Raw genomic sequence first — 24,112 nt, forward strand, 5'->3', positions numbered from 1 at the left:
CATGTGTGTGTGAGAGAGGTAGCCTCTGTGTATGGTGTGTCAGAGAAAGAGTAGCCTCTGTGAGTGTTTGTGTGAAAGAGAAGTAGTCTGGGTGAGGGTATGAGAGAGGGAGTCTGTGAGTTTATGTGTGTGAGGGAATCTGTATGTGGATGTGTGAGAGAGAGAGGGGGAGCCTTTGTGAGGATGTGTGAAAGAAAGAAAGTTTGAGGATCTGTGTGAGGACGAAGGGGTAGAAGAGCAAGAGACCACATGTGTGCATATAAGTGATTGCATGAGTGAGTGGGCCTGAGTGTGTGAGAATGATAGAGCGAATGTGTGTGTATGTGGATGAGAAAGTTTGTGTGCAACAATCCCCTCCCTCCCTACCCCATCAGCTAATCTGTGACAGTCTGAGTGCTTCTGGAAATCAAATGTTCCCTGGAATGGAGAGCAATTTATTTTCTTATCCTAGTTAGTTTTAATCATTAGGCATTATTAGATGCTGCTTTTCAATTTTTTGGAGTTTAGAACATTTAAAAAATATATGAGTTTTTAATTATTGAATATCATTCTATTTGTCAACTATTTTGAAATATTCTTTTTAATAGTATGGTTTTACTATTTTGATTTTGTTTGATATTTTATGAAGAATGACAGTGTATTTGTTTTTCCATTGTTGTGCTGCATACAGAGTCTAATGTTGTGGTTTCCAGTTCAGTTTTGTCTGCACATTTTTAATTTTTACTTTATGGTCTCTATTCTGTATTTGGTCTGTGTTCTACATGCGTGATCAAACTTGTAGTTTCTGTGTAGGTTTCTATAGCAGATAGGCTTGTTCTGTTTTCCTGATAGGTGATAAATTTGTGTTTTAGGGCCTGTTGTAATATTTACAGCTTAGCATTTTCAGAGGTAGACATTATTGTTTGAATGCTGGCAGTTAGTGCTGTTTTGGTATGAGTTTATGATATTGTAATTGTAATTCAGTTTACCAAATGGCTTTGAGTGCTATGCATACATCCAAAACGCATTACAATAAGCCTCATACCATATGGTTTTCAAGTGTTTTTTTATGCCTTTTAGCAGGATTTTCTGGTTGGTATATAATATGTATATTATATTTAGAACATAAGATTTGCCATACTGGGTCAGACCAAAGATGCAGCAAGCCCAGTATCCTGTTTCCAACAGTGGCCAAGCCAGATCACAAGTATCTGGCAGGATCCCAAGGGGTAGATTGGAATCTATCTGCTTATCCCAAGAATAAGCAGTGGATTTCTGAAACTCTACCTTAATAATGATTTATGGAATTTTCCTCTAGAAGCCTGTCCAAATTTTTTTTTTCAGTGCAGCTAGACTAATAGCTTTCATCACATAGCACACCACATATTTACATGCTGTCATGGATCTAAGCCGTTGGGCTGTGGCGTGGTTGACACAACATAAGAACATAAGAAAATAAGAAATTGCCATGTTGAGTCAGACCAAGGATCCATCAAGCCCAGCATCCTGTTTCCAACAGAGGCCAAACCAGGCCACAAGAACCTAGCAAGTAACCATACACCAAGAAGATCCCATGTGGATAAAGGTAAACTGGTAGCTGTAGTATATTTGGATTTTCAGAAGGCATTTGACAAAGTCCCTCATCAGAGGCTTCTAAGAAAACTAAAAAACGGGTAGCAGAAGCAGGATGCTTTACCTGGTGAGATTGAGCCAGAGAGAAACAGCTACGTCTTCTCGCCTGCCCCAACGTCTGGGAGGGGCCAACGCCATAAAATCTGCGTGAGAGCGGAGCTATGTTGTAGCAGAAGCAGGACGCTTTACCTGGTGAGATTGAGCCAGAGAGAAACTGTAGAGATGCAAGCCTTTTCTCTTTTGGTTGGCAAGCCACGAAGAAGCTGAAGGGCCTGCATTAGCACTTCTCACTGAAAGGCATACATCAGCACATCTCGGCTGAATCTGTTTATATAAACATTCTCAGTATTTTGTTTATCTCGTTCTGAACAGACACAGAGTCTGCATTTCTTAAGCTCTTGTTTTTACAGACTTTACTCTTAGTACAAATAACCTTTAGCCCTAGATACAGTATGCTTGCTTGACACAGAAACCGGCACAGCATGAGAGATTGTAGCCATAGCAACGTAGGCATGCACGCAGACAACATGTACCAGCACGTAGGACGTATTAACCAATCATATACTGTATAGTAGATGCTGTGGAATTCTGTAACTCGATATAATAAAAACAACATCCTCAGAGGATGATCAGAGAATGATGGCCCCATAAGAATCCTGTCTGACGTGTCTCTCCTTTCCCTGCGTTGCTACATCTGGTGACCCCGAGCCGTGAAAGACCCCTACTCACTCGAGCTGGAAAAGCTTAGGTGCACCTCTTCAGCAAAACTCGCTCCCACAGTTGTAAGTATTTTTTCAGCGAGTTTGCTCCCACATTCGTGAGTATGGGGGGACAACAGTCAGCTCAGCAGACGTGTCATGCACAAGAGGTGGCGCAAATAGTAAGAAATCATTTCTTGATTAACAAAGGAGAGGCTATTAATGTCAGACTAGGAGATATAAAAAGTCTGTTGAAAGAAATAAACAACAGATGTCCTTGGTATCCGAAAGCTGGTTCTTTTGAGATACAGAATTGGGTTAACTTAGGGAATGCTTTGCACGCATCCCCGCGTGCCTCACTACAACATCTCTTACTTTGGCAAAAATGCACAGAAGCCATAGAATATCTAGAGCCACAAATCAAAGAGCCTGAAATCAAAGAAACTAACTTTCCTCCACCTCCCCCTCCAACCCCTTCATCATCGACTTGTTCAGATGAATTACCATCTCAAAACACCGCTCCCAGTAATGATTTATGTGGTGCAGTCTGCATGGAGTTTCAACAAGAACAGGTGAAAGAAAATCTCACAGGGGAGGAATTCTTAGAGGGGCTTCAAGCATTTCCCATCACGGAGGTACCTCATGCCGAGGGTGAGATTCGGTATCAGTGGTCAGCACTGCCTTACACTATTTTAACAGAAACAGACATTCATTCCACCTATTCTCGTGGGCTGTTAGAGGGAATTGCGAAAGGCTATAAATTAATTCCCCAAGATTGGAAAGATCTGGCACATATCCCTGATCAACTTTACGGGGTGGGACAATTTGCAGCGCTGGAACAGCATGCAGTGGGGACACCTGCTGCAGCCTTTCCAGCGCTCAATTGCTGTGTGTCCAAAGCCTTTAAGCAGGTTCCTGATTCAGGTTCAGCCACAAAATCATTTACAATGACTCATCAGGCAGCTAAGAATCCTACATACAATTTATAGAACGGCTGCAAAAAGCTATTCAGTGTCAGGTAAACAATCCAGAAGCGAGCGCTGACCTACTAAAGAAATTAGCCTTTGAAAATGCAAATGCAGATTGTAGGAAAACTCTGCAATCCATAGTCAGTAAACTAGACATGCTCCAGGCTTGCATAGACATTGGCACTCATGCCTTTATGGACACACTGGCAGCCAACTTGCACACAGGTCAATTTCAAAAGGCAAAAGGGACATGTTTCAATTGTAATAAGCCTGGCCATTTTAAACAGCAGTGCCGTGCCCCGGGTGGCGGTGCCTATAAAGGTACTGACTCCGCCGGCGCCTCCAAATCCCGTCCGAAAACAGTATGCCCGAAATGCAAAAAGGGTTTCCATTGGGCAAATCAGTGTAGAGTGTCAGTCAGGGAAACTGGATTCCGGGCCAGCGACATTACCCCGCCCTTAGGAATGTCATTATATCAGCAGCAGGAAAAAAACTAGAAGCAGAATGTATTACAGAGCAGAAAGTAACTCCCAGGAAAACTATCTTTCCTGAAATTCTTTTTCTGACTTTTTCTTTGCTTTACTATCATAAAGAGTATTATTGAGAAGTATAAAGACTGCGAGTGTTTTCTATAGTAAATTAAGATTAACTGCCGGCCTTCTTTGAATTTTCTGTAAGCGTACAGTCCACAACTCTCTGCAAAAAGCAGGTAATGATTCCTTTGAAATCTCAGAGTATCGCAGTGCTCTGAAAATGAACATAATATCCTTACTCCTTTTGTCTGATTTATAGGATCAGATTCCCAAGTGGCCATATCAGTCCTACGCTCCAGTCCTCGGACTCAGAATTTAACCCTTGGCTAAGCTATAGCACAAGGAAGCCTGTTTCTCTTATAGAAGTAAAAGATTTTCTTTTTCAAATTGTCCAGCATACTTAATGAATGTTTAATCAGAAGTGATACTAGTTTATTTGCCATGTTTAGATTTAATTTCTGAAATTTTTTTTGAACGAAGTGAATATTTGGCAGAATTTTGCAATGAAATAATTTTTTTACTTTTTCTACTTCCTTCCTATCCTATCTTGTTTAGTCTCACTTTTTTGCTTTCTGCCCTGTACTATGACATTGTAAGAACAATTAGATTTAATTTCAGGCATTGTTTGATATTGAAAAAGTACTTACTAATGTTTAAAAGTTTAGAACTTGAAAATGCTAAATCAGTTAAAGGGTTAACAGCAGAAGATCAGAGAGAAGAGGGGGGTTGAACTAATGTGGGTGAATGCCGAGTGCTTTCTCTAGTCAGCTGAAGAAAAAAAAAAGTTTCGTTTTGTTTAAACACAGCAGGCAGTTTATGTAGGTTTAAAACATGAAGCAAATGTAATGCTTGCATTACTGATGCAATTCAATAATTGAGATACTTATTTTATATGCATGTGTAATCTGTCCTTTATTTTTTTCTCTCTCATTTCTCTTTCGCAGAATGATTGTTGGCTTTCAGCTTGCATTGCAAGTGTACATAATTTGCATTTTTACTGCAATATTCATTTTAGGACAGAGTAGGTTAAGATAGAATCTGTTTCCAAGAGACCAGCAAATCCTTGCTAGTTTCTGGTTGACGCTATCTAGTTATGTTATCATTTGCTGGTACATTTTTTTTTGTATAAGGATTTGTAGTTTAAGTAAGTTAATGTTACACTGTACCGATTTTTAAGTTTCTCTCCCTAATTTCTGTATCTGTTATCTGATTATCAAGCGCATGCGATATTTCTCTCTCATAACACATACTTAATACCTTTTCTTCCTGAATTATCTCCTGCTCCAAACCTCTTTTGCCCTCAACCTTCAATGCTATTTTCAAACTTCTTTAATACTGAGCTGAGGTTACTGAAAGTTACAAGCAGTATTAAGTATTAGGGGGTTTTTTTCTTTTCAAAGGTTCTCCCTTCATCTTACAGGAGGCAATTAAGAGTTAACAACAAGAAAGACAGAGTGAGAGCGGGGGGGGGGGGGGGGCTAGTGTGGGCAGAACAGCGTTTCTCCAGCAAAAAATTAGGTTTCGTTTGGTTTAAACAGAGGAGAGAACTTGATTCAATGAATTAATCCTTTAAATTTAGAAACAGATTCCTGAAGCAGTTAAAGATATTGAGAATAATATAGCCATGATTTAGCAAGAAAGTTTAATTTTCTTTACAGTGAATAAAACATCTGTGTCTTGCTAGTATAGGAAGTGCGGAGTTGAAAAGGTTTTTTTTTTTAAAGAAGTTTTGTTTAAATAGAGCGTCGTTATTGGAAGTTGTTTAAAAGGTGTGCGTATGTGAATAAGAGAGTTGTGAATGGTAATTATGGGAGAAAAGACAGAGAATTGAGATTGTTTTGATAGTACAGAGAGACATTGAAAAAAGTTATGATTCCTATTCTTTGACAAGCAATCACTGTTAGGGGTTGCTACATTTAATGCAACCCCTCCCCCAAGTTTTTTTTCTTGCAAATCCAAATTGATTTTATTAAATTGTATAGTAGAATTAATTCTAATTTTTTCCTGTGTGCCAGATTTTAATATTTTCCAGATTGACAGCCTTCCCGCCATGAGAGATGTGAAGATGAACCCTTTGCAGCTTATTTTCTTTTTCATTTTTAAACAGAATTCTGATTTTTGTTTTCTACTGGATCAATCCAAAATTTTTTTTTCACATTTTCCAAACTTTTTTTTTTTTTTTTTAACATTTTTCAAATATTTTTTTCACACATCTTTTGATTTTTGATCTAATTTTATTTCTGATACCTCTTGATATGAATTTTGAGCTCCAATTATGTGTTATCTGTTGTCTGTTTGATGATAAGAAGATGAATATTTGTAGGATGGATGAATATGTGTCAGTCTTGTGTAACATATGTTTAATGTAATGTCTGAAATACTTATTGTTTGTGATTCAGCCTACTGCAATTGACTTTTCCTTCACATGATTAATTTGAATTTATGCTATTTTACTATATTAGGTAGTCAAAACCATAAGGAACACATATCACATTTAGGCCTTGATGAATGAAAAATTGATATACCTTGCTGAAAGATTGACTACAACATTTTTCCAAATATTTTCCAACCACATTTTGATTTAATTTTTTTTGCTCAAAAATATGTGTTCATTGTTTGCCTTCTGTCTTTTGTGCTATGTGTATGTCCTGACACCTGAACATGCTGTGAGTGAAATATGTTTTTTATGTAATTGTCTATACAATTAAGTTGTTTCTTCATTGTAAATAATAATAAAGTGGGAAAACATTATATAAGATTAGTAATAGTAGAGTTATAGTCATGATGAAATCTTCTCATTAATTAATTTGAATTTGACTGAATACACCATTGATTTTCAGAAATCATCCCATCAAGCCTTTTCCATGCCTTTACCACAGAGGACATCCTGCAGCCATCATTAGGAACTGCACTGTTGATACTTTTTGCCTAATTTTCTCTTTGCATTTGTTTTGCTCTAGATGTGTTTCCCTTGCTTAGATGAGAACCTGTTATCCTTCTGACACTACAATCAGCCCTCCAAAGGTTGCACACACCAACTTTACATTGCCCACATTAGGAGCCACTTACATGCTAATGCTATCTGGCAAATGGATGTTACTCACTATCCTCCTTTTGCCCCTTGGAAATTTTTACATGTAACCATTGACACTTTCTCGCATTTTCTATGGGTCACCCCCCAAAAAGGGGAGGCCACCAAGCATGTTATTAATCACTGTATAAGAACCTTTTCGGTCATGGGATTGCCATCTGTTTTAAAAACTGATAATGGCCCTGCTTATAGCAGCCGTTCCTTCATTGATTTTTGTCAACATTGGAACATCAAACACATATTTGGCATCCCTTACCACTCCACTCACTGACAGGCCATCGTGGAGTAAGACAGCCTTTGACAAACACAAACTAAAAGCAAGAATTGCCCCTAGTACTGTTTACCTTAAATCATTTAAACATATCATATTCCATTCAGGCCACAGCTGTGGACAATCATTTTGGGAACAGGATTAGCAATCCATAACCATCAGTTTTGTATAGAATGTTATCTAACTCTGTTTGGCATGGTCCTGTCCCCTTGTTATCATGGGGAAGAGGATATGCTATTGTGCTTGCTCCCGCAGGTTCAGTCTGGGTTCCTTAAGCCGTGGAGAGATGGCATAGCACCAAGAACTGCAGAATCCGATTTCAAACTTCTCCCTAAGTCTTCAGAACCCCCAATCCACACAGCTCCTGGAACAGCAGGGACTTGAAAAAACTCCAGAGAACTTTTTGCCTGCTACATTTTCTTGCTTGAACACCAATTCATTGACAATTGTGATGTGCATCTTCTTACTCTGCATTCTCCCTCCTGCCATGGCGATGTCTGAACAAGAACTACTGGCAATCCAATATGTACATTACCGATGCACAGACTTTATCACAACTATTGAACCAAACAGATTGCTGGGTTTGCATGCACATGCCAACCCATTCCAGAGGAGGACTATTGATGCATCCAGTTCTTTTTAACCTATCAGGATGGACTACTTACCCGTGGACTTACAGAACGGTCTTTATAAATTCACCAATTACACAGTAATGCATTTGGATAGTAGGGTACAAGAGAACGCTGCTTTTTGTTGGGATTATACTAATAACAGTATGACAGGGCTCAGGATAGGGAAATACCCATATTGCAATCACACATTCATCCTGCACCACAACATGTCCAGAATACACTCCTTCCTTAATGTAACCATTACTGAACACATGCACAATTTCATAACATCTGACTTGGCAGGTCTCAGAAAGACAATTCTCATTGTATTACTTTGTATTGTTATTTTAATATGTTGCTGTTGCTGTGTTCATTGCTTACCCAATTTTGCTAACATACTTTTACCTAATTCACTAAGTAAGGATTTCCTTTAAATTTAAAAAGAAAAGGTGAGATGTAGAGATGCAAGCCTTTTCTCTTTTGGTTGGCAAGCCACGAAGGAGCTGAAGTGCCTGCATTAGCACTTCTCACTGAAAGGCCTACATCAGCACATCTCGGCTGAATCTGCCGTGAATGCCGATATAGAAAAACACAAATAAAACACAAATAAAACACAAATAAAAATAAAAAAAATAAACATTTTCAGTATTTTGTTTATCTCGTTCTGAACAGACACAGAGTCTGCATTTCTTAAGCTCTTGTTTTTACAGACTTTACTCTTAGTACAAATAACCTTTAGCCCTAGATACAGTATGCTTGCTTGACACAGAAACCGGCACAGCATGAGAGATTGTAGCCATAGCAACGTAGGTATGGACGCAGACAACATATACCAGCACGTAGGACGTATTAACCAATCATATACTGTATAGTAGATGCTGTGGAATTCTGTAACTCGATATAATAAAAACAACATCCTCAGAGGATGATCAGAGGATGATGGCCCCATAAGAATCCTGTCTGACATGTCTCTCCTTTCCCTGCGTCTCCTGCATCGCTACAGAAACGGCTACGTCTTCCCGCCTGCCCCGACAGCTGGGAGGGGCCAATGCCATAAAATCTGCGTGAGAGCGGAGCTACGTTGTAGCAGAAGCAGGACGCTTTAACTGGTGAAATTGAGCCAGAGAGAAACAGCTATGTCTTCCCGCCTGCCCCGATGGCTGGGAGGGGCCAACGCCATAAAATCTGCGTGAGAGTGGCGCACCGCCACCGCCGGTGCATGGCTTTGTCCGGCTTAGTCCGGAATAGACGGAGTAGGCGCAAAGCTCTTGAACTTTCGGCTACCACAGCAAGGGTGAACTTTGAATTTTCAGACTCTGTGGCAACAGCGCTTCTGTCATAGCGTCTTAATTTCTTATTTCAGTAAAGTTTTTCTTTGAAGTGATAATGCCGGCAAAAAGAAAGGGGAGACCTAGAGCGTACCCTTCTATCTCAGAGATCCCAGCTGGACAGAAAACAATCGCGCAATGTGCCACAGTTTCAAGCACAAGGGTGCTAAGAGGTCCGGCTGCTGAACTCCAGGAAGGAGCTGGAGATTCAGCTTTGGTAGTTTCCCTTAGCCCATTAGATGACCGTCTACCACCATCTGCCCGAGTGACATCGACACCACTACTGTCTCAGAGCCCCGAAGTGTCAGCTCAAGAAGATCAGTCTGGAGGGTGGAGTCTGAAGGAGCTTGAGCACGAAACCCAGTGGAGAATAGAGAATCTCAAGGAGGAGACAACATCTGGGAGGAGTATAAGATCATCTGCCCAATAGAGGTGAGGCCTTGGGACAGAATTTCCCTCCCAATCCCATTATTGAGACTGCTCTGGAAAGGCCACAAGTTGACACTTTAGACAGCTTGTGGAGTTTGTCATCTGCAATGGCGAAATCCATAACAGATTGGATACTACATTAATCTTTTGACAGCAATCAGCTAGAGACCTTAAATGTTAATTTTGATGGATATAAAATGGAAGTTTCTGGGAAACTTGTTGAATTGGAAACAGGTTTGAAGCAAGTTAGAGATGTTCAAACAGTATTAATACAGGATTGTGGGTTGATTAAAAGAAGGATGGAAAATATTGAAAATTCCCTAAGGCATTCAAACTTGAGAATTATACATTTTCCTAGGGTAGTGGGAGAATTGCCTAGAACAACTGTTAATCATTATATTGAGAAGTATTGAAAATTTCCCCAGATAAAGTCCCACCCCTAGAAAAAGTGTATTTTTTGCCTATAAGGAAGAGTCAACCAACGCCACCTACTCAGAATATACTAGAGAACTTAACTGAGTTTCTGGAATCATCCACATATGAGATTATTGAAAAATCAACCCTTTTGATTTCATTTTTTAATGAAAATGATTTGGGTATAATAATGAGAGCTTATTTTAGAAAGATTAATGTACCCTTTATGGGCTCCCGTCTACGAATATATCCAGACCTAACATGAGAGACTCAACAGAAAAGAAAGAGGTTTCTAGCTTTGAGTCAGGATGCTTTAAGGCTTGGAGCTACCTTCATACTTAGGTTCCCATGTAAGTGTGTTCTTAAGTATGGAAGTGAAACCTATATATTTCTTCAATCGGAGCAATTAAAGGATTTTGTTGATGCTAAGAAATTAGAACATCAGGGGAGGGGTAGTACAATTAGTCTAGAGAGGAATGCTTGAAATACTCTGTTTTTCCTTAAAAAAGATATAATGTTTCTTATATTATCTCCTTATATATGTTGTTTCACCCTTGCTTTGTATTGGGGTCTAATGGATGAATTAAGGAATTTGTTATTTCTGGAAAGATGTATTTTTTTGGTTTAGGATTATTTCAATCTTGATATAATACTCATATTTCTGTAACAAAGGAATTTTTGTAAATGGATTTGTTTTAAAAACCTAATAAAGAGAAAAACAAAACAAAACAAACAACTAAAACATCATAGGATAGGAGGCAATGTCCTTTCGTGGATTATAAACTGGTTAAAAGACAGGAAACAGAGAGTAGGATTATATGGTCAATTTTCTCAGTGGAAAAGGGTAAACAGTGGAGTGCCTCAGGGATCTGTACTTGGACCGGTGCTTTTCAATATATTTATAAATGAGCTGGAAAGGAATACGACGAGTGAGGTTATCAAGTTTGCGGATGATACAAAATTATCAGAGTAGTTAAATCACAAGTGGATTCTGATACATTACAGGAGGACCTTGCAAGACTGGAAGATTGGGCATCCAAATGGCAGATGAAATTTAATGTGGACAAGTGCAAGGTGTTGCATATAGGGAAAAATAACCGTTGCTGTAGTTACACGATGTTAGGTTCCATATTAGGAGCTACCACCCAGGAAAAAGATCTAGGCATCATAGTGGATAATACTTTAAAATTGTCAGCTCAGTGTGCTGCAGCAGTCAAAAAAGCAAATAGAATGTTAGGAGTTATTAGGAAGGGAATGGTTAATAGAACGGAAAATGTCATAATGCCTCTAAATCGCTCCATGGTAAGACCACACCTTGAATACTGTGTACAATTCTGGTCGCCGCATCTCAAAAAAGATATAGTTGTAATGGAGAAGGTACAGAGAAGGGCAACCAAAATGATAAAGGGGATGGAACAGCTTCCCTATGAGGAAAGGCTGAAGAGGTTAGGGCTTTTCAGCTTGGAGAAGAGACGGCTGAGGGGAGATATGATAGAGGTCTTTAAGATCATGAGAGGTCTTGAACGAGTAGATGTGACTCGGTTATTTTCACTTTTGAATAATAGAAGGACTAGGGGGCATTCCATGAAGTTAGCAAGTAGCACATCTAAGACTAATCGGAGAAAATTCTTTTTCACTCAACGCACAATAAAGCTCTGGAATTTGTTGCCAGAGGATGTGGTTAGTGCAGTTAGTGTAGCTGGGTTCAAAAAAGGTTTGGATAAGTTCTTGGAGGAGAAGTCCATTAATGGCTATTAATCAATTTTACTTAGGGAATAGCCACTGCTATTAATTGCATCAGTTGCATGGGATCTTCTTAGTGTTTGGGTAATTGCCAGGTTCTTTTGGCCTCTGTTGGAAACAGGATGCTGGGCTTGATGGACCCTTGGTCTGACCCAGCATGGCAATTTCTTATGTTCTTATGTTCTAACATGTGGATAAAGGTGAACCAGTAGATGTAGTATATTTATTTTATTTATTTATTTATTTTTGGTTTTTATATACCGGAAGTTCCTGTATACAATACATATCACTCCGGTTCACATTTAACAGAAATAACTATCGCCGGGGAGGCGGTTTACATGGAACATATCGAATATAATGAACGGATAATAATCAAGGTAAAATCTATTATGAAACAGCTAAGATCAACTTAGAGAGCAACTTAGAAAACAACTTGAAACATATAACTGACACAATATGAACATTACAATAATGCTGTAAGACAAGGCTGAAAGTTTGTTCTTCTTGCTTTTAGCTCTCTGGGAAAGCTTGATGAAAAAGCCAAGTCTTGAGTTTCACTTTGAAAGTAGTATGGCACGGTTCAAGGCGGAGGTCCGGTGGTAGTGAGTTCCAGAGTGACGGGCCTGCTGTGGATAGAGCACGTTTCCTCAGGGTAGATTTAGCAGGTTGGGTGATCATTCTATTCTGGTATGCCCTTCTGGTTGGTTTGTTAGAAGAGTGTAGTTGAAGCTGGAAAGTTAAGTTGAGGGGGGAGATGTTATGTAGTGCCTTATGAATCATCGTGCAAGTCTTGAACTGAATCCTATATTTGATGGGAAGCCAGTGGAGATGCTGGAGGATTGGGGTGATATGGTCCCTTTTTTTGGCATTGGTAAGGATACTTGGATTTTCAGAAGGCGTTTGACAAAGTTCCTCATGAGAGGCTTGTAGGAAAAGTAAAAAGTCATGGGATAGGTGGCGATGTCCTTTCGTGGATTACAAACTGGCTAAAAGACAAGAAACAGAGAGTAGGATTAAATGGACAATTTTCTCAGTGGAAGGGAGTGGGCAGTGGAGTGCCTCAGGGATCTGTATTGGGACCCTTACTTTTCAATATATTTATAAATGATCTGGAAAGAAATACTATGAGTGAGATAATCAAATTTGCAGATGATACAAAATTGTTCAGAGTAGTTAAATCACAAACAGATTGTGATAAATTGCAGGAAGACCTTGTGAGACTGGAAAATTGGGCATCTAAATGGCAGATGAAATTTAATGTGGATAAGTGCAAGGTAATGCATATAGGGAAAAATAACCCATGCTATAGTTACACAATGTTAGGTTCCATATTAGGTGCTACAACCCAAGAAAGAGATCTAAGCGTCATAGTGGATAACACATTGAAATCGTCTGTTCAGTGTGCTGCAGTAGTCAAAAAAGCAAACAGAATGTTGGGAATTATTAGAAAGGGAATGGTGAATAAACGGAAAATGTCATAATGCCTCTGTATCGCTCCATAGTGAGACTGCACCTTGAATACTGTGTACAATTCTGGTCGCCGAATCTCAAAAAGGACATAATTGTGATGGAGAAGGTACAGAGAAGGGCTACCAAAATAAGGGGAATGGAACAGCTCTCCTATGAGGAAAGACTAAAGAGGTTAGGACTTTTCAGCCTAGAGAAGAGACGGCTGAGGGGGGATATGATAGAGGTGTTTAAAATCCTGAGAGGTCTAGAATGGGTAGATGTGAATCAGTTATTTACTCTTTCGGATAATAGAAAGACTAGGGGGCACTCCATGAAGTTAGCATGTGGCACATTCAAAACTAATTGGAGAAAGTTCTTTTTTACTCAATGCACAATTAAACTCTGGAATTTGTTGCCAGAGGATGTGGTTAGTGCAGTTAGTATAGCTGTGTTTAAAAAAGGATTGGATAAGTTCTTGGAGGAGAAGTTCATTACCTGCTATTAATTAAGTTGACTTAGAAAATAGCTGCTGCTATTACTAGCAACGGTAACATGGAATAGACTTAGTTTTTGGGTACTTGCCAGGTTCTTATGTCCTGGATTGGCCACTGTTGGAAAGAGGATGCTGGGCGTGATGGACCCTTGGTCTGACCCAGTATGGCATGTTCTTATGATTAAAACTCAATCAAGGTCTTAACTAAATCATACTATTGTACCAGTCCTATTGAAAGTTTAGCAGCAAAGAACAACGAGGTGGAATTGGTAAAACATGGACTTTATTGAAACTTGCCCGACTCTGGCCGAGTTTCGCTCTACGAGCTGCCTCAGGGGCTATTGCAAACAAATAAAAAACAAATAAAAAGACACACAAACATAAATATTGTAATAACAAGTAAAATGCAATAAAAACTTGTATAAATCATATAAAATGATAAAAATAAAATGTAACAATAATAAACATATTGCACTTTAAATTGATAGCAGGTTTGTGTGTAGAAAATACATATATAAAAATCCAATAAGACAAGTGTGTATTGAATGTACAGATGTTAATGTAACAAAATGAAAAAATGACAAACAGAATTAACTGTAAAATGTATGAAATATATATAAAAAAATAATGAATAGAAACAATTACAAATATCTGAGGTACATATAAAGGAGTACATGTATGGGTGTAAAAACCTCAGAGTCTAAAAAATGAGTGCAACCAAACAGCCTTGTTAAAAAATGGAGAAATATTATATGTGTAACTTAAAGTAAAGTAAATTAAGATATGTGAACGAATGGAATTAGAAAAAGACGAAAAAACAAGAAATCAAAAACACAAAATGATAACCAAAATCTAGAAAAAAATGAAAACACTGAAAAAAATGAAAAGATGGAAAAAACCAAAAGCAATGAAAAAAAGTGAAAAAGAATCAATGAATTAGAATGGATGATTTTACTTGTAGGTCACTATTTGAGCTCCATATAATGAACTGTATATAATGAAGGTGATAACAATTATATAGCAAAGGTACCTTTTTGAACCACTTGAATTGGCTCAGATCAGTGCAGGTATCATATGTGTCGTAGTTGAAGAGACATGAGTAAGCAAGCTGAATATCAACCTGTTCTAAGAACAGATACTTTCAACCATAGATCACTATGCAGGCAGTGATATCGTAAATTCTTTCAAAAGAAAAAAATAAACGTTAAAACAATCCAAGGTTTTTTCACTAGGATCATGTATGATTCCTTACAACTTTAAAACTAAATAAATGTAGGATTGTATGGCAGTTATTTCAAACACTCTACCTTGAATATGTAAAAGCTCTGTAAGAAGGGTAGTCACTAAAGATTAATATGTAGTCATTAAAAATAGAAACTAAATACCATTCCATAAAAAAAGGTGGAGTATATCATGCGCCTTACATCTAACCCTGAGAAACAAAGGACACAAAGACAATTTTTTTTTTATAAATCGTCAATTATGTTCTAAATAAACATTAAATAATGTAGAACCCTTGTCTTTCGTGCCTTAAGCAGACCGCATGCTGCTACTCTCCGCTAAAACATATATTAAAGGAGCTTAAACCAGCCGTCCTGCGGCACACTTATGCTTCACCTCACCTTCTGATGATCGCGATAGCAAACTCACATGATTTTAATGAGGTGTGCCACTAGTGCTTGGCTTGTATCTGTTAAAAATGACAGTGCTCTTTTAAACAAGAAGATATTAAAAAACGGGACAAACTGATGCAAATTCTACCTTGTAGAGGATTAAGATTCACTACCATTCTGACAATAAACTAGCATTTTCTAAACAAATTAGTATTAGCCATACATATTCAGATATTTACCTTGGATAGAACGGCATGCAGCTACTCGCCGCCCTAGCAAATGCTGTGTGAAACTAGACTGAGCCGGCTCGGGGCTTAAATATACCCCACCCCTCCTTCTAGTGCTCGTGATAACATCACCACCTATATTAAATTATCTATAGCCAGAGTCATTAGTGATTCAGAACGGGGGAGTCAAATTTAAGTATAAAAACATAAATTAGAGTAAAAATGGGAGTGAAAATGTATATATCTGGATAAATAAGGAAGACTCAATTCTCACCTAACAACTATATTCATTACATGTCCTTTCAATCTCGTTCAGACTATGATAAACAGCACTGAGAGTCCAAAAAATTTGGTAGCCAAATGTCCGGGTACATATAGTTACCTATCAAAACAGACGATATAGTTGTTTTTTTAAAAAAAAAGGTGGGGGGGGGTTATTGGAGGGGAGGAGATTTTGACAATCTGTTGCTAAGGCTTGAACAACAGTTCATTTTTGAATTTATGACCATTTCCCCAATGGGTCTCAATGGAGAAACAGATCTCAGTGTGTATCTTTAGACACACCGTTTGGTTTCAATTTTTATTTTTCACTAAGCATATATATAATATTTTTTCAATAACAATATTTTTTCTATACTTCTTTTATAGGTTTATTTTATTTATTTTTTTATTCATTCTTTTATCTGTTTTACTGAACAATTTTGGATGGTTTTTTACTTTTTAAGAGTAAGGGGTTTTTGCCTTGATTATGTCTTTTTAAAAAATAACCCCCCTTTTTAAAAAAATAACCCCCCCTTTTATTAAAAAAATAATAACCACCCCCCCTTTTTTAAAAAAAACTATATCGTCTACAATTCTAGAGGTGCAATCTATATGTATTCTACACATTAAGAAAGGTGGAAGGAAGGCAAAACGATTACAGGCATGGTTAAAAGGTGAAGTGAAAGAGGCTATTTTAGCCAAAAAACATCCTTCAAAAATTGGAAGAAGGATTCATCTGAAGAAAATAGGATAAAACATAAGCATTGTCAAGTTAAATGTAAAACATTGATAAGACAGGTGAAGAGAGAATTTGAATTGAAGTTGGCCATAGAGGCAAAAACTCATAATAAAAACTTTTTAAAATATATCCGAAGCAAGAAACCTGTGAGGGAGTCAGTTGGACCATAAGATGACAGAGGGGTTAAAGGGGCTCTTAGGGAAGATAAGGCCATTGCAGAAAGACTAAATTAATTCTTTGCTTCTGTGTTTACTAATGAGGATTGTTGGGGAGATACCAGTTCTGGAGATGGTTTTCAGGGGTGATGAGTCAGACGAACTGAACGAAATCACTGTGAACCTGGAAGATATAGTAGGCCAGATTGACAAACTAAAGAGTAGCAAATCACCTGGACCGGATGGTATGCATCCTAGGGTACTGAAAGAACTCAAAAATGAAATTTCTGATCTATTAGTTAAAATTTGTAACCTATCATTAAAATCATCCATTGTACCTGAAGACTGGAGGGTGGCCAATGTAACCCCAATATTTAAAAAAAGACTCCAGGGGCGATCCGGGTAACTATAGACCAATGAGCCTGACTTCAGTGCCGGGAAAAATAGTGGAAACTATTCTCAAGATCAAAATCGTAGAGCACATAGAAAAACATGGTTTAATGGAACACAGTTAACATGGATTTACCCAAGGGAAGTCTTGCCTAACAAATCTGCTTCATTTTTTTGAACGAGTTAATAAACATGTGGATAAAGGTGAACCGGTAGATGTAGTGTATTTGGATTTTCAGAAGGCGTTTGACAAAGTCTCATGATAGGCTTCTAAGAAAAGTAAAAAAAGTCATGGGATAGGAGGCAATGTCCTTTCGTGGATTACAAACTGGTTAAAACACAGGAAACAGAGAGTAGGATTAAATGTTCAATTTTCTTAGTGGGAAACGGTAAACAGTGGAGTTCCTCAGGGATCTGTACTTGGACCAGTGCTTTTCAATATATTTATTTTATTTATTTATTTAATAGCTTTTATATACTGGCATTAGTACGAGACATCATGCCGGTTCACATTTTAACAAAGTGAGCGGAAAATACATTAAAACAAGGAGATGGGGGAGGGGAAAAACGAAGCCAACTGGGCAACGAGAGTGTAGGTTTGAGAAGAAAGAGAGAATAAACAAAATCAAAATGCAAATTAAAAAACTGAAACTAATTACAACAATTCAGCAAGATAATTACAACAGAAAAGGGCATAATATGAAGAGATTACTAAATAATGAAGGGGGAAAAGAAAAAGAGGGCACGGAGTTCTCGGCAAGGAAGGTTGGGTCCCTGAAGGAAAAGGGGGGGAGGGGAATGAGATGAGAGGAGCAGGCAGAGGGGGAGAATGAAGGCTTCAAGGGAAAGAGGGTCTAGAGGGAGGGCTCAGAGGCAGGGAAGCAAGGAGACTAATCTGGGTAGGCCTGTTGAAACAGCCAAGTTTTTAATTTCTTTTTTAATTTATTCGGGCAGGATTCTAATCGTAGCATCATGGGCATGGAGTTCCAACGTGTGGGGCCTGCGATAGAAAGAGCACGTTCCCTAATGGAAGAGAGGTGTGCTATTTTCAGAGAAGGGACATGAAGGGTTCCATAGTGAACTGTTCTTGTAGGGCGGCTCTGTTGCACAGCACTAAAAGGTATATCCAGCCACAGGGAGTTATGAGAGTGAATGGATTTGTGTATCGTGGTTAGTGTTTTATAGATTATTCTGAATGGTATGGGGAGCCAGTGCAGGTCTTTCAGAATAGGGGTGATATGGTCCGTTTTACGGGTGTTAGTTATGATTCTGGCAGTTGCATTTTGCAACATTTGGAGCGGTTTTGTTGTTGCATAGGGGAGTCCAAGAAAGAGGGAATTGCAATAGTCAAGTTTGGATAGGAGGGTGGTTTGAATCACAGTGCGAAGGTCTTGAGAGTAAAGCAGGGGCTTGAGTTTTTTTTAAGACATTAAGCTTATAGAAACCATCTTTGAGAATGGAGCTCACATATTTTTTCATGTTCAATTGAGGATCCAGGAGGACTCCAAGATCTCTTACAGAGGATTGATTTATACTGTATTTGCAAGTACAGTCTGGCAGTAGGAGGGGTTTAGTAGGGTCATGAAGTAGGGGTGGTTTAGAATGAGGATGGGGGGAAATAAAGAGGAGTTCAGTCTTGTTTGTGTTCAGAGCAAGATGGAGGTTCGTGAGCAGAGCATTTATGGGCACCAGGCAGGATTCCCAGTGCTCCAGGGCATCAGTGATGGAATTGTGGATGGGGATAACGATTTGAATGTCGTCTGCATATAGGTAGAATTTGAGTTTGAGCTCGGCTAAGAGATGGCATAAAGGGGTGAGGGTAGACGAGAGGGAGGAAACCTTGTGGTACACACCATGTTGTAGTGGGTGGGAGGCAGAGATAGCGTTACCAATTTTAACAGAGAATTTTCTGTTCGATAAGTAAGACTTAAGCCATGCAATCGCTAGGCCCGCAATGCCAATGGTTTCTAAGCGGTCTAGAAGGTGGTTGTGACATATGGTATCGAAAGCTGCAGAAATGTCAAGGAGGGCAAGGAGGTAGCTGCTACCCTTATCCATTCCTATGAGGATGTGGTCTGTCAGAGTGAGCAGAAGGGACTCAGTGTTGAGATGTTTTCTGAAACCGAATTGTGAAGCATGCAGAATGTCATGATTTTCTAAATAATCCATGAGTTGCGAATTAACAACTCTTTCCATTATCTTAGCAATGAAAGGAAAGTTTGAAATAGGGCGAAAGTTTGCGGGGTCTTCTGGATCAAGGGATGGCTTCTTAGGGGGTTTAACCACTGCTTGTTTGAGAGTGTCAGGGACAGAACCAGTAGATAGTGAGCAGTTGATGATGTCAGCAATTGCTCTTGATATGGTGTTGGGAATGGCAAGTAGCGCTTTGGCAGGGATGGTGTCACTTGGGTGAGAGGCGGGCTTAAGTTTTCTAAGAATGGATTTGATTTCCTTGGAAGAGGTGAGGTCAAAAGAGAGAAGGATGGGGGAGGAGGGAGAAGGTCTCGAGAGGGGAGAAGTAGTAGAGTCAGGGAATCTGGAGAGGAGGTTCATGATCTTGTTGTGAAAGAACTGAGCAAGTTCATTACACTTGGCATCAGCTTCAGAGTCCGGTACGACAGGTGAAGAGGGTTTGGTGAGATCGGAAACATATGCAAAGAGAGCTTTGGGGTTGAGTCTGTAGTCATGGATCTTGGCAGCATAGAAATCTCGTTTATGCTTCAAGGTAGAGAGCCTGTAATGGTGTAGAGCGGTTTTATAACTGGCGGCATGCTGAGGAGTGGGGTTTTTGCGCCAGATTTTCTCTTTAAGTCTGAGGTTATTTTTTAGTGTTTTTAATTCCGTGGTGTACCAAGGATTGGATGGTTTGGAGGCAGTATTTATGACATGTTTGAAGATAGGGCAGAATTTATTAGCTATCTCTTCAGTAAGATTGCACCAAGAGGATAAAGCAGAGGCAGGGTCAGAACACTCAAGGTTGAGCAGGGCGATGGAAAGGGCTGTGGCAAGTTCCTCACTGGGGCAGGATTTTCTAGCTATTATAGTAGTGTGTTGTGGATTAGTTCTGACAGGGGAGGCATTGAAGGTAAGACGGCTTTTAATCAGATAATGGTTGGACCAAGGGACTGGGGTGCATGATGGAGTGGATACAGACTGTATGGATGAATTAATGAAAATTAGGTCCAGCACGTGGCCGGCTTTGTGGGTAGGGAAGGTGATGATTTGTTGGAATCCAATGGCATGGAGAGCACGAAGGAAGGTGTCACAGGAAGAGGAGGGAGCTGGAGAGACAACATGGAGATTGAAATCTCCAAGGATAATAGCCAGGGTGTCAACATTAATGTAGTCCACTATGAATTCTATAATGGGAGAGGGATTGGATTCAAGCAGGGCTGGCGGGGCATATACAAGGCACATTTGTAGAGCTGGGGATTTGAAGAGAGCAATTTCTAGTTTGGAAGGAGGGGTAATGTGGGTCTGTTTGAAGTTTAGATTTTTTTTTACTGCAAGAAGGAGGCCGCCATCTCTTTTCTTTGGTCTGGGGATTGAGAAGATGTCATATGACAGGGTGGGAAGTTGATTAATGTCTACAGTATCAGTATCTTTAAACCAGGTCTTGGTTATAGCACAGATATCTGGATTGCAGTCAGTTAATAGGTCATTGAGTATGGGTACCTTTTTTGAGAGCGATTGAGAGTTGAATAGGATTAGAGTGAAAGTGGCAAGGCCCAGGAGTTGTGTTAAGGGAGAGGTGAGAATGGGGATTAAGGATTTGCGTAGAGGCTGCATGTTGAGAATAGGTGGGACAAGGAGTCTGGAGGTGGGACAGTGGATACAAGGGATGGGATAGGAGGCCATGTTGGTGACTCAGGAAAGAAGGAAAAGGTGGCACTTGGTGGTAAGTGATGTGTGAGAGGAGTAAAGAAGGAGCGGGACCGAAGTGCAAAGGATAAAGTGATCATAGAGTGGCACTGTGAGTACAATGATAAGATTAAATGGCACTGTAAGCAAGGAGAACACAGAAGGACAAGGTGAGAACAATGCGTCACTGTAAGCACAATGATAAGGTTTTGTAGTACCTTAAGCACAAAGTGCGCACAAAGGGGCACACTAAGGGGCAAGCCCCTTAGGTCGCGCTCCTTTGTGCGCGCGACGGCCGGCGCCGCAGAGCGTTGCTCAAAATTTAAAGGGTTCGTTTCTTTCTTTGTTTCCCCTCCCTCCCAGGTGCTGACATAAGCGCAGTTCCCTTCTCTCACCTACGATTGGTGGTGGAGCGGAGCTCAGGGAAGGGGAGGGCTGGTGAAAGCCGCGTGGTCTTCGGGTCGGCGGCTGGGAGGCCGGAGAAGCTGCGGCCGGCTGAGGAGGCGATCGCAGGGCTGAAGGCTGAGCCGGAAGGCTGCAGGACGCTGGACGGCCGGGGAAAAAGGTGGCCGCGGAGCTCATCACCCCTTATATATATATATATAAATGATCTGGATAGGAATACGATGAGTGAGGTTATCAAATTTGCGGATGATTCAAAATTATTCAGAGTAGTTAAATCACAAGCGGATTGTGATGCATTACAGGAGGACCTTGCAAGACTGGAAGATTGGACATCCAAATGACAGATGAAATGTAAATGTTGACAAGGGCAAGGTGTTGCATATAGGGAAAAATAACCCTTGCTGTAGTTACACAATGTTAGGTTCCATATTAGGAGCTACCACCCAGGAAAAAGATCTAGGCATCATAGTGGATAATACTTTAAAATCGTCAGCTCAGTGTGCTGCAGCAGTCAAAAAAGCAAATAGAATGTTAGGAGTTATTAGGAAGGGAATGGTTAATAAAACAGAAAATGTCATAATGCCTCTATATCGCTCCATGGTGAGACCGGACCTGGAATACTGTGTACAATTCTGGTCGCCGCATCTCAAAAAAGATATAGTTGCGATGGAGAAGGTACAGAGAAGGGCAACCAAAATAATAAAGGGGATGGAACGGCTCCCCCTATGAGGAAAGGCTGAAGAGGTTAGGGCTGTTCAGCTTGGAGAAGAGACGGCTGAGGGGGGTATGATAGAGGTCTTTAAGATCATGAGAGGTCTTGAACGAGTAGATGTGAATTGGTTATTTACACTTTCGAATAATAGAAGGACTAGGGGGCATTTCATGAAGTTAGCAAGGAGCACATTTAAGACTAATCGGAGAAAATTCTTTTTCACTCAATGCACAATAAAGCTCTGGAATTTTTTGCCAGAGGATGTGTTTAGTGCAGTTAGTGTTGCTCGGTTCAAAAAAAGGTTTGGATATGTTCTTGGGGAAGTCCATTAACGGCTATTAATCAAATTTACTTAGGGAATAGCCACTGCTATTAATTGTATCAATGGCATGGGATCTTTAGTGTTTGGGTAATTGCCAGGTTCTTGTGGCCTGGTTTGGCCTCTGTTGGAAACAGGATGCTGGGCTTGATGGACCCTTGGTTGACCCAGCATGGCAATTTGTTATGTTCTTATGTGATTGAATTCAAGACTTTAGCATCCGAACTACACTGGGACATAGGATGTTTGCGTGCTATCTTTATGGAGGGTCTCACCTCTCGTTTACAGGACGAACTGGTGGCTCGCGATCTGCCTGATACCTTGAGTCTCTCATGGAACTGGCCGGGAGAATTGACTGCCGTATTAGAGACCAGACTCAGGAGGCTAAGAGTCCTTGGAAGTCCGTCTCAGGAGCTAACCGTCCTAAACCTGTGCCAATTGTCTCAAGTCTACCATCTGTTCCCATAGAAGACGACGAGCCTATGCAGTTAGAACGAAGTCATTTAACTTCTAAAGAGAGACGATTCCGCAAACGCATGGGGTTATGCATGTACTGTGGCCAATCGGGCCACACCGTCCAAACTTGTCCCATCTGTCCGGGAAACATACAGGCCTAGGATCTGCAGGAGGACTCCTCCTAGGCCTCACCATTCCAACTCCTTCATTGTCTCTACCAGTCTCACTTATCTGCGGAAGCCTTGAGTTTCAGACCCTCGCCCTCGTAGACTCCGGGGCCGGAGGAAATTTCATCTTAAAACGCTTAGTGGAACATCTACGGATTCCTACTACACCAATAGCTACGCCATTGCTATTATCTTCAATCCATGGAGAGCCACTTCCTGGAGAGGTTTCGCTGATTACTCAGGCCATTGGCCTGCGCACCGGAGCTTTGCACTCTGAAACCATCTCCTTCCTTGTATTGGAAAAGGCCATGCATCTGGTGCTCAGACTGCCCTGGCTACAGGTTATGCCACAGTTTAACTGGGCAACGCTGGAATTATCCCAGTGGGGACCTGGCTGTCATGGCTGGTGTCTCGCGGAAGTTTCTCCAATGATATGCATGCCCACCACACCATCTTTACCAGGCCTACCTCCACAATACACCTCCTTCCAGGATGTCTTCTCTAAACAAGCAGCAGATATACTTCCACCCCACAGAGTTTTTGACTGTGCTATAAACCTGAAACCCAATTCTGAGCCTCCAAAAGGAAGAGTCTACCTTCTTTCCGCAGCAGAGACTAAGGCCATGTCCGCTTATATACAAGAGAACCTTCAAAAAGGATTTATCAGACCCTCCAAATCCCCGGCTGGTGCAGGATTCTTTTTTGTGGGGGGAAAAAGGATGGCACTTTACGTCCCTGCATCGACTTTAGGGATCTGAAGGAGATTACCATCAAGGACCAGTATCCTCTACCCTTAATTTCTGAACTATTCGGCACGCTCCAGGGAGCCAAGATATTTTCTAAACTGGATCTCAAAGGGGCTTACAACTTGGTGCGTATTTGTGAGGGCGACGAATGGAAAATAGCCTGTAACACCCACGATGGACCCTTCGAATATCTCGTCATGCCCTTTGGATTAAGTAATGCACCTGCAGTTTTTCAAAATATAATGAACGACATCTTACGAGACTTACTATATCAATGTGTAGTAGTGTACCTTGATGACATTTTGATCTTCTCCCAAGATCTACAAACACATCAAGAGGACATCAAGAGGGTTTTAAGACACCTGCGGGTGTACCGCTTATAAGCGAAACTAGAGAAGTGTGAGTTCCACAAGGAGTCTGTA

General features: G+C 40.2%; 1 protein-coding gene across 1 annotated transcript in view; it reads right to left on the reverse strand.

Moving 5' to 3' along the window:
• Positions 1-24,112, reverse strand: part of LOC115097565 — a 96,965-nt gene that overhangs the window by 24,855 nt on the left and 47,998 nt on the right. The window contains exon 5 of the mRNA XM_029613502.1: positions 18,914-20,699. Coding sequence (XP_029469362.1) covers positions 18,914-20,699 — 1,786 coding nt within the window. The remainder of the gene's footprint in view (positions 1-18,913; positions 20,700-24,112) is intronic.

The sequence above is a fragment of the Rhinatrema bivittatum genome, chromosome 8 (assembly GCF_901001135.1).
Source record: "Rhinatrema bivittatum chromosome 8, aRhiBiv1.1, whole genome shotgun sequence".
Taxonomy (NCBI): Eukaryota; Metazoa; Chordata; class Amphibia; order Gymnophiona; family Rhinatrematidae; genus Rhinatrema; species Rhinatrema bivittatum.